General features: G+C 38.1%; 1 protein-coding gene across 1 annotated transcript in view; it reads left to right on the top strand.

Moving 5' to 3' along the window:
- Positions 1-15,191, top strand: part of LOC145694711 (phospholipid-transporting ATPase ABCA3-like) — a 147,661-nt gene that overhangs the window by 26,598 nt on the left and 105,872 nt on the right. The window contains exon 2 of the mRNA XM_081771240.1: positions 7,760-8,164. Coding sequence (XP_081627366.1) covers positions 7,852-8,164 — 313 coding nt within the window. The 5' untranslated portion in view covers positions 7,760-7,851. The remainder of the gene's footprint in view (positions 1-7,759; positions 8,165-15,191) is intronic.

Below are 15,191 nucleotides of genomic sequence, written 5' to 3'. Positions count from 1 at the left end.
TCTTATGAGAAACTTTGTGTGGAGGAAACGGAAGGGGTTCAATCTAGAAATTGATATTATTGTAACGGACCATTCCGAATTTCATTTAGCTCCATGCTAATCCTATGGACTACAAATGGCAATCGATAAACCTGTTCTATCAAATTGATTCTGAGGTAGAACTTAAGAAATGCCCACAATCACCAATAATATGAACCTGGCAACATAAATTCCAGTTATACTTGTTAAAGTAATTTTGAATTTCAGGGTAACACTAATCCATTTTATAGGATGTGTTTACCGCCGAAAGAGATCTCGTTGCTATCTTTGACGGCATTAATCGAAGATAAGAAAAAGAAGAAGGAAGAAGACAACTAGAACCGAATTCGAATGACCTCGGAAGACTAAATCTTTTTCAATATTTTTTAAATATTCTTTTACTCGAGATTTCTTTATAGTTTGTTATTAAAATATTAACATATCCTCATTTTATGGTCCTAACAAACTAATATGGGTATGTTGCCAGTAAAATAGTTTAGATTGATCGAACCCTTGGTGTGTAACCAAGGGCGACAATCCTGGGGGGCCGCTCCCCCAAAAGCTCATGTGGGCATCCCTGTATTTTATGGATATGCATTTTTATATGTATTCCTCTTGTTATATGTATTTCTTTTATGAATGGGCCCCCAAAAGTTTCAGAGAAATCGGCGCCCTTGTGTATAACAAGCCATTTCAAGTCACGACCCCCTCCCCCTCATTACGAAATCCTGGCTAAAGGAACCAATATATGTTGCCAGTAAAATAGTTTAGAATGATCGAGCCCCTGGTGTGATAACCACAATATTTCATGTCACGGACACCCTTCCCCCCCTATTACGAAATCGTGCCTGGGTACACAAATCAATTGTAAACAATAATTTAATTTTTACAACGCTATATGTGCATATTGTTAATATAAGGTCACATTCCGTTATATGTAAAACATAACAGTCGATTTACTCAGAAACTTGAGCTAGGAGACTCTTTTACTGTTATTTTCGTCCTCAACGTCCAAAAATCTACAGAGGAAATCTGCTTTTGTCTTTGTAAGTAACAAAAAGTTGAAATTTGAACAGTGTTGTTGACAGATTTTACCGCTGATTTTTATGAAAGAGAAAACGACATTAATATATGTCATTTTGCCTTAAGATTGGAAACAACATTCAAAACCGGTTGATATATAAAATTAATTTGAGCTCAATGTGACGTTTCAGATTTTGCCTTGCGGCCACATAATTTTAATATTCAATAATGGGTGGCCTCGCATGGCATAGGCTCTACGGCTCTCGCCTTTGGCATTGACGGTCCCGAGTTCGGTTCCCGGTGTGGGCACTCGGTCGGAAAGTTGGAAAAATCATTTCCAGGCCAATCATTCTGAGTGAGGCTTTTCCTTTGGTTTTCCTAATTCACACGAGGCATATGCTGGATGGTACCTAACATTGAGATACCAGGCTGCTTGCTTCCCTTTTTCCTCATTTTCCCGGGTAATGCGATCCTTCAAGCATGACGAGTTACAATAGCCATAGCAGAAGTATAATTCCTGGTTCCTAACATTTAATAATCAAATATAATTGAAGTAGTGTTAAATTTACAGGTGTATATATTCATTTTGGAACGCAAGGAAAATTTAACGAGGTTTGAAGAAAAATCATTAAAATCACATCCAAATTTCAGTTTATTTCCAAGAAAACATACAAAAAAATACTTCAAACAAAGTAATAGGCTAAACAAATGAGTTTCGTTTCGCAGTGAAACTACTGTAGACGTCGTAACTATATGAATTTAATACCGAAATTGTAAATACTACACGTGTATAACTACTGGTTGCAAAAGAGGAATAAGACAAACATAGAATATGTTCTTCGGATGCTGAATCCATATCAAAACACATTACTTACCAACTCTTACAGTTTTTTTGCTCTATGAAGATCAATAAAGAAACCAGAAGTTGAAGTAAATTTCTACCTCTTACGGTTTTAGTAGAGAGCTGCTGGTGAACATAGTATATTTTCTTCAGGTTCAGACGTTGAATCGATTGCAAAAATTGTTTGTTCCTTTCTACCGACATTACGATGTTTATTCTATGGCGATCAACGTTAAAACCGGAAATTGTAAATTTCTATTACTTCCGGTGTGAGTGGAGAATTACCTGAGGAAATGAGATCTGCTCGTGGAACGCTGAATGTATTCGTAAATATTGTTTATCGCTATATATATTTCCGTTTATGCTCTATGGAGATCAATACTGAAAGCGGAAGTAGTAGTAGCAAATTTCAACTACTTATAAGAGTAAATCAGGGTTCTGTTCTCGGATGTCCCTAATCGAGATAAGCCATATATAAGAGGGTGTTTGGGTTCGTTTCCTGTGGTCTACCATAATTTTCTCAACAAAATCTATTTTATGTGAGGTGTACAAATGTGTTTCTAATTGCCTAAAATTTAAAAATATATATATCAAAAATATTCGTATTGTGTAATTATTTGAAATCTGGCAACAGCTACTAAATAGTGTTATTGTGCGTATTTTCTCGTGTTATTGTCTATTGTGTAAGAGGATAAGTATTAGTACGTAGTACATGCATAATTTAATATTTTATTAGGTTACAGGTAAAGTACATTGAAAGTGGCGCAGTGCAAAGGTATATTTCTCTCTCTCTCCCTCTGCAACCATCCGGTGTCAGCATTGTCTTTTATTTTTCACCCACAAGTGTTCTTTTTGAAATTATCGATGAGAGATGTATTATCGATATAGCCGTAATGTGTTTGACTCACCAGTGACGGTGGGCACACAACTCAACCTTCTTGTGGTTATTTAATGCACCTGAACCTGATAACCGTGAGTGTGTATTCTTCCTTATGATAATTGGAACTCGATCTCATCATTACATGATTTTTCCTCATAGGACGTAGAAACGAACCCAGGATTACGATATATGACTTATCTGAACTGGGATAGGGAAGAATTGAACCCAAAACACTCATAAAATGGCTTATCCCGAACAGGGACATACAAGGCTGAAACCCGGCTTCTGTTATACACTTCGATTTTAGTACAGAGATGTGAGTGAAGTTACTATACTTTCTTTAGATTCTGAATTAGTTCTAAAAAGCCAATTGACGTTATTATTGTTTCTGTTGTATGGCATCAAAATTTAAATCGGAAATGGTTAATTTCTACCACTTTCGGTATGAATAGAGAATTATTGGATGAGATGGAATCTACTCGTAGGATATTGAAACGATCCCCCAAAAAAACTCCCCTTGATATATCATCGTTTCAGAGCTCCTTCGTGGCTAAGCAGTTAGCGTGCGCGCCTTTGGCGTGGGAGACCTGGGTTCGATCCCCGGCGGGAGGTCATGTTGTTCCGATTCCACGTCAATCAGTAGGCCCACGTCTCATATAGCCTCGCTGCTGAACGTGACGTTAAACCCAATGAAATATACAGGGTGAGCACAGAAACAGTCCCAGGTTTCATATTAGTGTAAATTTAATATGGGAAGGAATATTTTGCTGAAATTTTGAACAGTGATACATAAACTCAAAAAGTTTTTGTAGCAATAATTGAAATCACAAACACTCGATGTGCGCGCCACCTGTAACGCGGGAAATATCAAGGCGGTAATCTAGCTCCAACCACACGTTGTGAAGCATATCCGGTGTGATGGGGTTGACAGCATCACTGATGCGTTCTTGGAGATCGTTCAGAGTTGCGGGTAGTGGAGTTGCATACACTTTGTCCTTCACAAATCCCCACAGAAAGAAGTCACAAACAGTGAGGTCAGGTGATCTTGGAGGCCACTTGCAAAGAACTTGATCATTGACTCCAGAGCGCCCTATCCATCGGTTTGGAAGGTTCTCGTTTAGAAACCTGCGTACAGCACGATGCCAGTGTGGCGGTGCTCCATCTTGTTGTAGAACGAAGTCGTCGATCTCTGCATTACTAAGTTGCGGAATGAACCAGTTACGTAGCAATGCTAAGTAACTTTCACCCGTAATTGTTTGTTCCTGAAAGAAGAACGGACCGTGCACCCGACGCTCTGATACTGCACAAAAGACATTGATTTTCGGTGAGTCACGTTCCACATTTACAGTTGCATGAGGATTCTGGGTTCCCCATATCCTTACATTGTGTCTATTCACCTTTCCACTTAAGTGAAATGTCGCCTCATCGCTGAAAATGATCTTCGTCAGAAAGTTTTCGTCGTCCTTCATGAAAGTTTGCATAGTCTCACAGAACTCACGGCGCTTTACCTTGTCTTGTGGGTATAACTTCTGAACCAACTGCAATCGGTACGGGTAACACCGCAAACGCTCGCGTAAGATCTTGTTTACTGTTGTTTGTGGCATCTGCAACTCTCTGCTAGCTTTACGTGTAAAATTCTGTGGGCTGTGTACGAAGGCTGGTCTTACGCGCTCCACAGTTTCTTCGGAGACTGGACGTCGCCCTGAATGTTCTTTTCTTTGATAACAAATGCACCCCGTCTCAATAAACGTTCTATGCCACTTCACAATGGATTTGTGTGTGAGTGGATCAGCATTAAATTGTCATTTGAAATCACGCTGCACTCTCACAAAACTGCTTGTTTTTGCAAATTGTAAAACGCACCAGCTTCGTTGCTGTGGTGTGAACGCCATTTTCGATGTTACTGCCCTCTAGCTGCCCTGGTCAGAACTAGGATTCTGAAAAGATAGATGGGAAAATACTTTGAGTTTACTGAGCTCTGTACAAAATTTCATGTAAATATTCAGTTAAATATTAATTATATGGCACTTTAAAATCAGATACTGTTTCTGTGCTCACGCTGTAGAAGAACGTAGGTTGTGAGTGGGATAGTCGCTATTTTTTAAACTGAAATCTTGTAATTTGATAATTTAGCCAAATATGAAATCAAAAATAACTGGATGAGTTTTGGAATTGTTTGTATGTTTTAGGATAACTAATTCATATCGGACTTCCAAAGAGGAACATCAAAGCAATTTAATGAGCGTATCTGTAGCGACAACTCTCAGTCGCGACCTATCTTCAGTTTTATTAGAAGGAAGAAAAGAAAGAGTGAGAAAGAAGAGAAGGAGGTAGGAGAAAGGCAGAAAAGGAGAAAGGGAAAAGGGAATAGAGATAAAGGATTACTGGATAATTATAGAAATGTGGTAAAGAAACTTGAATAATTATTAAAAGGTGATTCATATTCGACGGTTATTACTTGAGGATCAATTCTGAAGTGATCCCGCCCATGATTCGTGAAGGGATTCGCCCATGAATTGTTTCTTAATCAGCAAAAGGATTATGTCAGTTGTGTTAAAATCCAGTCTCGCCACACAGCTTCCCGCACCTACACTCTCTGAATAAAGTACGATGTTGTTGATATTCTGGAATCGTACTCCCCGTGTAAGACCGGTGCCGGGGTGATAGGCTGCTGTGCTCACGTAGCATCGGTCTTGTGGTATCTACGGTTTCGCACGCATGACCCAACCCCATTCCATGGCCCAGCATCTTAGGAGGATTACGTTGAAGATGCAAAGGGTTAAGTGAATGATGACTGAACTGACGATGCAGAATACGATCAAGCATTCTTCAGGACGATATTTAACAAAAAAGTCTTCACATATTTTCCTTTGATAGTTTATTGTTTGCATCATTGATTTTTTGTGCTTTACTGTGGAGTCATATCATACATGCGATTTCAAGTGCAACGTTTTGTTTTATATATAGCGGACTTCAAGAACAGTCTTAGTCTTTAGTATGTTCAAGTAGACATATCAGACTACAGTTTGGCAATTTTTGGTGTTGTTCTGAGTATCCGCTCTATTGTTACTACAACTCCGAAAACGAATATTGATAGCGAAATACAGGTTGACCGAACACGTTTTTTCCTAACCAAATTGCTCTCATGATGTAACAAATCAACCTGTGGTCTTGCTATTTGGTTATTTTATGTGCCTATATCAGCAGAACAAAACATTATTAAGAATTTTGCCATCATGGCGCTTTCCACGAAAATCCGTTTCTCACGGACCTACGTCGGCTTTTCGAAGGTTGGAGTTAGGGGTAACTTCCGGACGCTCTACAGGGACAACCGGAAATGATCTAAACACAATTTAAACGACCTTTGACGCGGAATATTGTGTAGATAACAGGTATCAATTTTTATGTGTATTTCGTGTAGGCTTCTCGTTTGCTACGCTGTTTACAATCAATAACACGTGTTGTGTTGACATGTGCTTTTGTCATGATGTGGGGATCCTTACAATGTTGTTTAGCGCCCGTACTTGAACACATCTGTAGCGGCCATCGCTACTTTTTCCGATGTTCGTTTCGGTCGCGGATAATTTTTGATTGTGCATAATTGACGAACCTAATGTCCTATACGGCTCTTAATTGTTCATCCTCGTGAGGGCGACCCTCTCAAGGGCATCCTCACCCTCAAATTTCCTCGCCGACAATGACGCGACGACCACGGACAACTCCCTTCACGAGAACAATTGTCAACTGCAACTGCGATGGCGGGTATAAGTTTCCATCACGAGGGCGATGGAAAACTTCATTCGCGAGGGCGAGGAACAACTGTCACTGTGAGGTTAAGGATGCACGAGAACGAGGACAAATTTCCAACACAAGGCCGAGGGCGATGGACAACTTCCTTCACGAGCGCGAGGGTGAACGAAGGCAAGGGTCAACTGGCAGTGCAAGGGAGATGAACAACTTCCTTCGCGAGGGTGTGGGTGAATGAGGGCGAGGGCCAACTGTCACTGTAAGATTGAGGATGCACGAGAACAAGGACAAATTTCCAACACAAGGCCGTGGGCGCTAGACAATTTCTTTCGCGAGTGCCAGGGGGACGAAGGCAAGGACCAACTATTACTGCGAGGGCGAGGATGCTTGAGAGCGTGGACAAGTTTCCAGCACGAGGGCGAGGGCCATGGACAACTTCCTTCGTGAGGGTGAGAGTGTACGAGAGCGAGGGACAACTGTCACTGCGAGGGCGATGGGCAACTACTTCGCGAGGGCGAGGATAAGTGAGGTCGGAGTAAAATTAACACCTCTGTACAAGACACCAGATCCCTGTCTTTCCTTTGTGCAAATCCTTGCACCGCGTTCCCACCACTCCCCTACTACTCTGCTTTTGTCACTCAGATACTACTTCCTTCAAAAAGTTTGGAACCGCTTCTTCTCGCATCTCTCGTTTATCCGCAATCAGATACCATATGTCATTTTCCAACATTTGCGACAGTTCATAACACGGTTAAGACACCGCATTTCACTATGAGTCACATCATGCACTTTTTTGTTTTGTATTTATGTGTAGTATCATAATCCAAGCGTTGTAAGACGTATTGTTAGGGGACACTGCACAATACCTAAACGGCACAATACCTAAAATTTAGATCTAGTGGCTATAGTTTTATGTCTTACGCCGTTTAGGTCTTATAAATGCTACCCTTGTGTTATACTCTGTATGTAGAATAGACGTAGTTCAGTTATTTTAATTTTGTTATTGATTATTAAGAAATAAATTATTCAATATTGAACAAACTATTCTTATTTATTTATTCATTTAGATATGGGATATTGAGGAATATAGGCTTACACATGTGTTTCCAATATTCTTGAAATTGCTACTTAAAGTTAGCTTATTTCTCTATTTGATAATGGGAAATAGTGGTGTGTCACAAAATGAACTTATGTTAACAATTTCAAAACAGTAATAACATTTGTTTATTATAACATTCATATATTTCTAGGTATTTATAGACTGTAGCTTATAATCAAATCCAGAGCAAAAGGAGTTGAAGATGCTGTAATACATTTTAAAGCCAATACTTCGCCTTCAAAAATGGCTGGAATTTTGAGAAAGTTTATGGTTATTGTGTGGAAAGACCTGTTAATTCGACGGAGACATTGGTTTTTAAACCTGATTGAAATTCTAATTACTATAGGTTTGTGTCTCTTTTACGTTGTTCCAAAATGGAGTTACGTTACTTATTACAAGGAAGCAATGGTTATGCCAGCTGCTACAGAAAGTGATATGATAAAAGGTTTAATGAAGAATCCAAAATTAATGTACGCTCCAAACAACAGCTTTACTAATGAATTGATGGATCGCGTGATATCAAGACTACAACAATATTCCTTCATAAATAGTACAGGTAAGTAGAAACTTAGTAAAATTTAAAATAATGATAATAGTACAGAGCATGGCTTATTTATATTAAGACGAATTTGAGTGTGCTACTTATGAAATGCCGTGTTTCCACCACTGGTTGTGTGCTTATTGTATGGCTCGCGCTCACTGTTCTGGAATGGCCCGCAAGGCTTGACTATGCCCTACGAGTCCACTTACGCGTTTCCCGAATTTGATTTTTTAGGGTTATTCCAGCAGGAAGATGCATCATGATTTTTCTTGTAACAGATGGCATATACAGATATTTTATCGCCCTTGTTAAAATTTTTATTATGTTTATTTCTGTAATTTCCTTTTCCGTTATTCTTCGCGCCTTCCTTTTTGATGCCCGTTTCTCTGCCAATTTCTTCCTCCATTATTGCGCCTAAAGTTATTGCGCATGGCGTTCTGTGTAATTAATAACGAAAGTTCAGCCATTTGCTTGGATAAGTCGGTATGAGGAGGTTGTGAGGGAGGATTTTGATTTTGGTGAGAATTAGGATTTAAAACTTCAGGTTGACTGGAAGTTGACCGTGGAGGGGGAACGTTCTGCAGTGGCGGTGCAGAAGGTAAAGGTTGCGAGTATTGTATTGGCGAATAATTAGGTACAGGTGAAGGTTGTGTACAGTAGAAGTGGGATTATGCGTATAACTTGGCATTAAAGAATTCGGAATCGCTTGGTTGTTAAGTTCATGTAAAGGAAATGTTGGGCGGTGGGGTTAGCCGTTAAAAGAATGAATCGCCTGCGACAATGCCACGTAATTCCTCTTCTTCATGAGGTTCTGAGCCTTTTCTAAATCATGAAGTCACTTCTGCAGCTGCTTGAAAAGATTCTAGAGCTATTTTCTGTAAAAAAAAAAAAAAAAAAAAAAAATCCTTTGCAATCCTAATGATAGGAAGTGAATCTTCTGTTCCTCCGTGGCCCCTGACATGAGTTGTCTAATTGCTCTTAATTTTCTAATAAAATATACGTCGACTGGTTCATCTTCGTTCTGTCGAATTTGAAAGATTTCTAATTCTATCTTGTAGGCTGGTAGGTTTGGACGAGATAATGAAATTGATTTGGTTTTTAATTGGTCGTAATTAAGATTAATAAACTGATCTTGTAGCCTACTTCTAATTCCAGTACAAAATCGAGGGCTACATCTTGTAAATACATTGGTAGTTTTTCCTTTTTCTTTTCGGGAGTCCACGACTGGAGTAAGGCAAACTAGTCAAATAGCATGAAAAATCGATCCAGGTCGTCTGTACTGTGACCTGAGTATTTAGTTAAATGGAGAATGTTAAAAGGTATTCGGGAGCCTCCTTCTGCTATGTTACTTTTGTTGTCCATGCATTTATTTTTTCCTGATCAAGTTATCGGTATAAATACCTGCCAGCTAAAAGAAACAATTTATACCGATCTAAAGGAGTATTATCAAAACGTGGCAACAACACAGATACTCTTCTTATAATATTCTGTCTTATTATCACCAATATACTAACACTGCACTTTTACTGTATTAGTGGAAAGAAGAAAAATTTTAAGTTGGGTATTTGTTCATTAAAATAGTGTTCCGTTGGAACGTCCTCAAGAATGTCTGTCGGATAGACGCCGATGCTTCTACCATGTAACGTTTTCTTGTCTATAGGGAAGAGCAAAGATGATACACGGGAGTTTGGACTTTCTCATCACCTTTCATTACAAAAGTTTTCTTCTTGTTTTTATCACAAATAGTACTAGTTTCCTCTAATCTTCGGAGATTTATTGGTGAAGTTTTGAGGAGCCCAATGACCATGAGTCTCAGGGCGTATAGGATGGGTGCCTCTCAATGACAAGGCGTTTAAGAGTGTTTGTGCTTTGATCAACCGGGTGACATTGATGTCTTCTGTGGTATGCTCTCCTCTTTTATTCTAAAATGTTGGCTACCTTCTTTGATTTCCGTCATTTGCCGACCGTTGGCGATGGTGGATGACGTTCTTCTTCATTGATGTTATCTAATAAGAGTTTACATCAATCACGTGTCGTAAAAACACGTGGTTACATCCAATGTGGTGCGAAAACACGTAGAACCTTACAGTATATAATATACTACACATGTGCAAAAAGTGAGTTTATACGTACAATATTTTAGGAAGGAAAAATATAAAAGGGAGTTATTTTGCGCCCATCATGTATATCTAATATTAATTTATCTTAGCCCTCTGGGTGATAGATTGGACCCTGGGAACCCCTGAAAGTATACCTGGAAGTAACGTGTTAGAAATAAGCGAAAATATAAGACGGATTTGATGACCAACTTCACATCATCTTGGTAAGTCCTTATTTTTTAATATTTAGTAGTTCTAATATTAAATTGGAATAGTTTAGTGTCCTCTTCAAGAGCAAGGCTAAATGAGACATTGACCTACATATTAACGTAGAATCTGAATCACGTGAGCTTCCAGCGAGAATCGAATGCTGGTTGCCTGCATCAAAGACGCGTACTATAATCATATAACCAAAGAGAGCTCAATATTTACTTATACTTTGTAGGTATATTGAGTTCTAAAATTGCACTTGTATAATGAAATACAGTGTGTTCATAAAGTCTGCGTACATAGGAAATTATAATAATTTGTATTTGTTTTTCCAGATTGAATGATGGGTCTGTCTAAAGAAGAACGAGTCGACTTGGTACTTTTTAAGTGGACGAGGATGTCGTATCGCAAAATTACGGAAGAATTTAACCTTCGACACCCATCGTCAACTTATTTGTTTTACTGCCGTCGGGAAATTAATTACCAAGTTTAAAGAAACAGGCAGTGGGTTGGACAAATCCGGTTCCGGACGACAAAAGACTTCACACGAAATGAAAGAGCCTGTCTTGACTAAGGTTTATGCCAAAGAAATTGATTCGTCGGACATTCACGGAATTGGGTGTTCCAAGGTCAACCATCCACAAAATCCGATACACCGATGACACCGATAGACGCATGCAGAAGTGAATGTTTTGCAGATAAATTGGAAGAAACTATCAATTTTACTAAAGACTGTGCGTTGTTCAGTGATGAAGCTGTGTTTTATGTCAATGGTGAAGTAAACAGACAAAATCTTTGATACTGGTCTCAAGGCAAGCCACATTGGATGAGTCAATCCAAACAGCAGGGCTACCAAATAGTGATGGTGTGGTTTAGTTTGTGGAATGCTGATGTGCTAGGACCTTTCCTCTTTCACGAACATGTTATGGGTTAGACTTATATGCTGAGAGACAAATTGATGTCTCAAATTGAGCGTTTGAGTGAGGGACTTCCAGACTGGTTTCAGCATAATTGGGCCTCTGCCCATTTTGCTGCAGCTATTAGAGATGGATTGAATGACAATTTTCCTCAGTAAATTGTGAGAAAAGGTCATATGGAGTGGTCTTCTCGTTCGCCAGACCTTTCTCTTCTTGATTTCTTTTTCTAGTGTATGCTGAAAGAAAAAATTTATTCGATGAAGATTAGAAATTTAAACCACCTGACAGAACGCATTATCAATCAGTGTGCTGAAATCGACGGCAATTCAAACCTATGCCATCGAGTTCACCTTAATCTTGCAAAGCGGACCAAATTATGCATTGAACATCACGGACATCATGTTGAAAATATTATTTATTAATATTAAATTGACTAAAATGTGCTTTTTCCATGTACTCAGACTTTATGGACACCCTGTACAATTTCTTTTATTAATACAATCTTTACAATATAAACCTTCAGCTGGGTATGCTATATTGTCTAAAAAGACAATGCCCCCTTTATACTATACTTCAGTTCAGGGTTCGACTATGAGATGGTAGGAAACCGAAACTGTGGGTTTATTGGATCCTACTTTATGTAGTACATCCCTTATAACATCGGCACTAGATAAGAATATAAACTACACAAGTACAAATAGAAGTATAAGTCGCATTCAAACGTATTTAAACTGCAATTGAATATATAAAATGCTCTATCTACCAATTTATTTCATTGTCGTTCCTGATAGAATAATGTGTTTTTAGTACATGATTCATGAGCTGTAAACATGAATACAGTTATAATAAGTTATTAAATTAATGAAGGTAGCATGCAGGTCTTTAAATTAGTGCAGAAAGGTTATTTGACAATCTGGCATCATTTACAAAAATATATATAAAACAGGGCCGGCTCTGCCATATGTTGAACATATGCATTTGCACAGGGTGGCAAAATCTGTCACGATATTTGTTTCATCGAACAGGTTGATCAATTGACCGCACATATTTTTCAAACATGCTTGTCATCAGAGGTAATCAGAGTCAATGCTACCTTGCGTTGCTTTTTCAACTAGATGTTGTTTCCTCTGTAGACAATGATGGGCTGATTTATTTATTTATTCCATTATTTAGTTTCTTAATAATTCCCTCAGTCGACCATATAACTTCAGTTAAAGAAGGCGTACAACTTACGTTTACATACAAATAAATATATATATTTGTGTGCAATGGGATAATATAATGGTTCAATTTTTTTACGTCCCATGGTTATGCCGGTTAGGCTAAAGGAGACGGTGATGATGAGAAATGAATGAAATGGTGGAATGAAGAAAGTGGGAGGAAACGAGAGAACCCCGAGCAAACCCACGAGCACGGTATTTGTCCACCACAAAGTCCACACGGCGCGAGTTGGGATCGAACCAGGGAACCCAAGCACCGGAGGTGAACGCTCTACTACTCAGCCACCGCGCCCCCATGGATGTAATTAAAACACGTACATTAATTAACTATATATTGTTATATGTGATAATATAAAATTAATGTTATAGAATAGAACAAACTAAGATTAGCGGAAAATAGATGAAATAATAATCAAATATTAGATTCATAATACTATCGAAAAAGGAAAGTACAGTAACTTGAGAAAGGTAAATTTGCGATAAAGCTCTAAGATGATGTCGAGGTAATATATGAATATATAGTACAAAAATAAAAAAAGGGAAATAAAGAAGGAAAATGTAATAAAGCAAAAAATTGATTTTCAGATGCATAATATCAATATACGACAAATTACATTCAGTGGAATATTAAAGAAATACATTCAATATATAAAAATATATACATACGGTACCGAAATCTAGTATCAGTATCACTGGACTCATATTCTTTTTCGATATATATTTCACAAATATGTAAGAACCGCTGTCAGAACCGGTTTGACATTTTTCTACCATATCATAACCGGTACAAAAAACGCTCCTGTCTTAACTCTCAAAAGTTGGGCCGAGAGCCACTTCGTATGAAAACGGTTCGTGAACCGGTTCTTGAACAACAACCGAAACTCAGAACCGGTCCGACCTTTTTCCTAACATCTCAGAACACGGTTCTGCATTTTCTTGAGGTCTCAGAACCAGTTCAAGAACCGCTTCTCTCTGCCTTTAATATCCAAAAACCTGTTCGAAAACCACTTCCCGAAAAAAAAAAAAAAAAAAAAAAAAAGCAGAATGGTTCCTGAACAACAGTTACAACTCAGAACCGCTTCAGGAACCGGTTCGGAGCGTTTACACAAGAACCATTTCATTTTCCATCCTTGGTTTTGTTACATTCAGTAGGATATTATGGCACAAAAGCCTGATGGAAATACCAAACTCACAAACAAACGTGCTTATTTTCATCAGTATTTTAAATTGTCTCTTTCAATTAACGAAAATACTTGTCCATAAATTGTTTGATAAACGTAAACGACCGGAAGTTTTGAATAATACACCCATATATTGAAGAAAATAAGTGATATACACTAATTTCACTGTTCATGTTTTTAGCATACCGTGGGAAATTTAAGAGCAAATTGGAAATTTCTGCCTCTCGAAATGGGATTTTATAACGTCTCAGGTTAGCATCACTGAATATACCCACCTCGTTTAGATTTGTTTTCTACAGACAAATTTATGTCCTTCCTAATTACATTATGCTTATTAGATAATTGAGCAATATATGTACGTTCGTTTCTTTTAGCCATATCTGTATATTAAGAATGGTATCTGTGAACAAAAAACTTCAGATCGAAATTGAAAGTGACTATGTTTGTGACTCTTACTCTCTTGAACCACCCGACCGATCTCGATCAAATTTTTGACGTAAATGCAGTTCTGGCCTGGGAGTGTTTTAAGCTGTTCACTTTGACGGTAGAACTTAGGGGAGGAAGAGGAGGGGTAATTATAAAAAATAAATAAAACTTAATAACTCTTGAACCAAATGACCAATTTCGATCAAATTTTCAACATAGATGACATTCGTACTTGGAATGGATTTTACCATTTCACTTTGACGGAAAAACGTAGGGGTTGGGGAGGAGGGGAGATATACAAAAATCAATAAATATAAAAATAAAAGTGGCCATGTTCGTGAGTTAATAATTCTTGAATCACCGGATTGACCTCAATCAAATTTTCAACATAGATGAAGTTCGAACCTGGGGATTTTATTTCACTTTGATGATAGAACTTAGGGGAGGGGAGGGGAGGAGTGTAAATATATGAAAATGAATAAAACTGAATAACTCTTGAACCACCTGACCGATCTCGATCAAATTTTCAACATAGATGAAGTTCGAACCTGGGGATTTTGTTTTATTTCACTTTGATGATAGTTCTTAGGGGAGAGGAGGGGAGGAGTGTAAATATATGAAAATGAATAAAACTGAATAACTCTTGAACCACCCGACCGATCTCGATCAAACTTTCAACATAGATAAGGTTCGGACCTGGGATGTTTTCATCATTTTACTTTGACGGCACAATGAAGAGTGGGGAAGAGAGACAAAGTGACTCTTTGTGACTTCATTGCGCTTAAATAACCGAACCGATCTTAATCAAATTATCAACATAGATGACGTTCGGACCTGGGGTGATTTTTATTACATTCCTTTGACGGTAGAACTTAGGGTAGGAGAGAGATATATAAAAATGAATAAAACTTAATAACTCTTGAACCACCTGACCGATCTCGATCAAATTTTCAACATAGATGATGTTCGAGCCTGGGAAGTTATATATA

Source organism: Thermobia domestica, chromosome 9, assembly GCF_964235325.1.
Source record: "Thermobia domestica chromosome 9, izTheDome1.hap1.1, whole genome shotgun sequence".
Classification (NCBI taxonomy): domain Eukaryota; kingdom Metazoa; phylum Arthropoda; class Insecta; order Zygentoma; family Lepismatidae; genus Thermobia; species Thermobia domestica.
The sequence above is the reverse complement of the archived record's forward strand: the minus strand, read 5'-3'. Positions and strand labels throughout refer to the sequence as shown.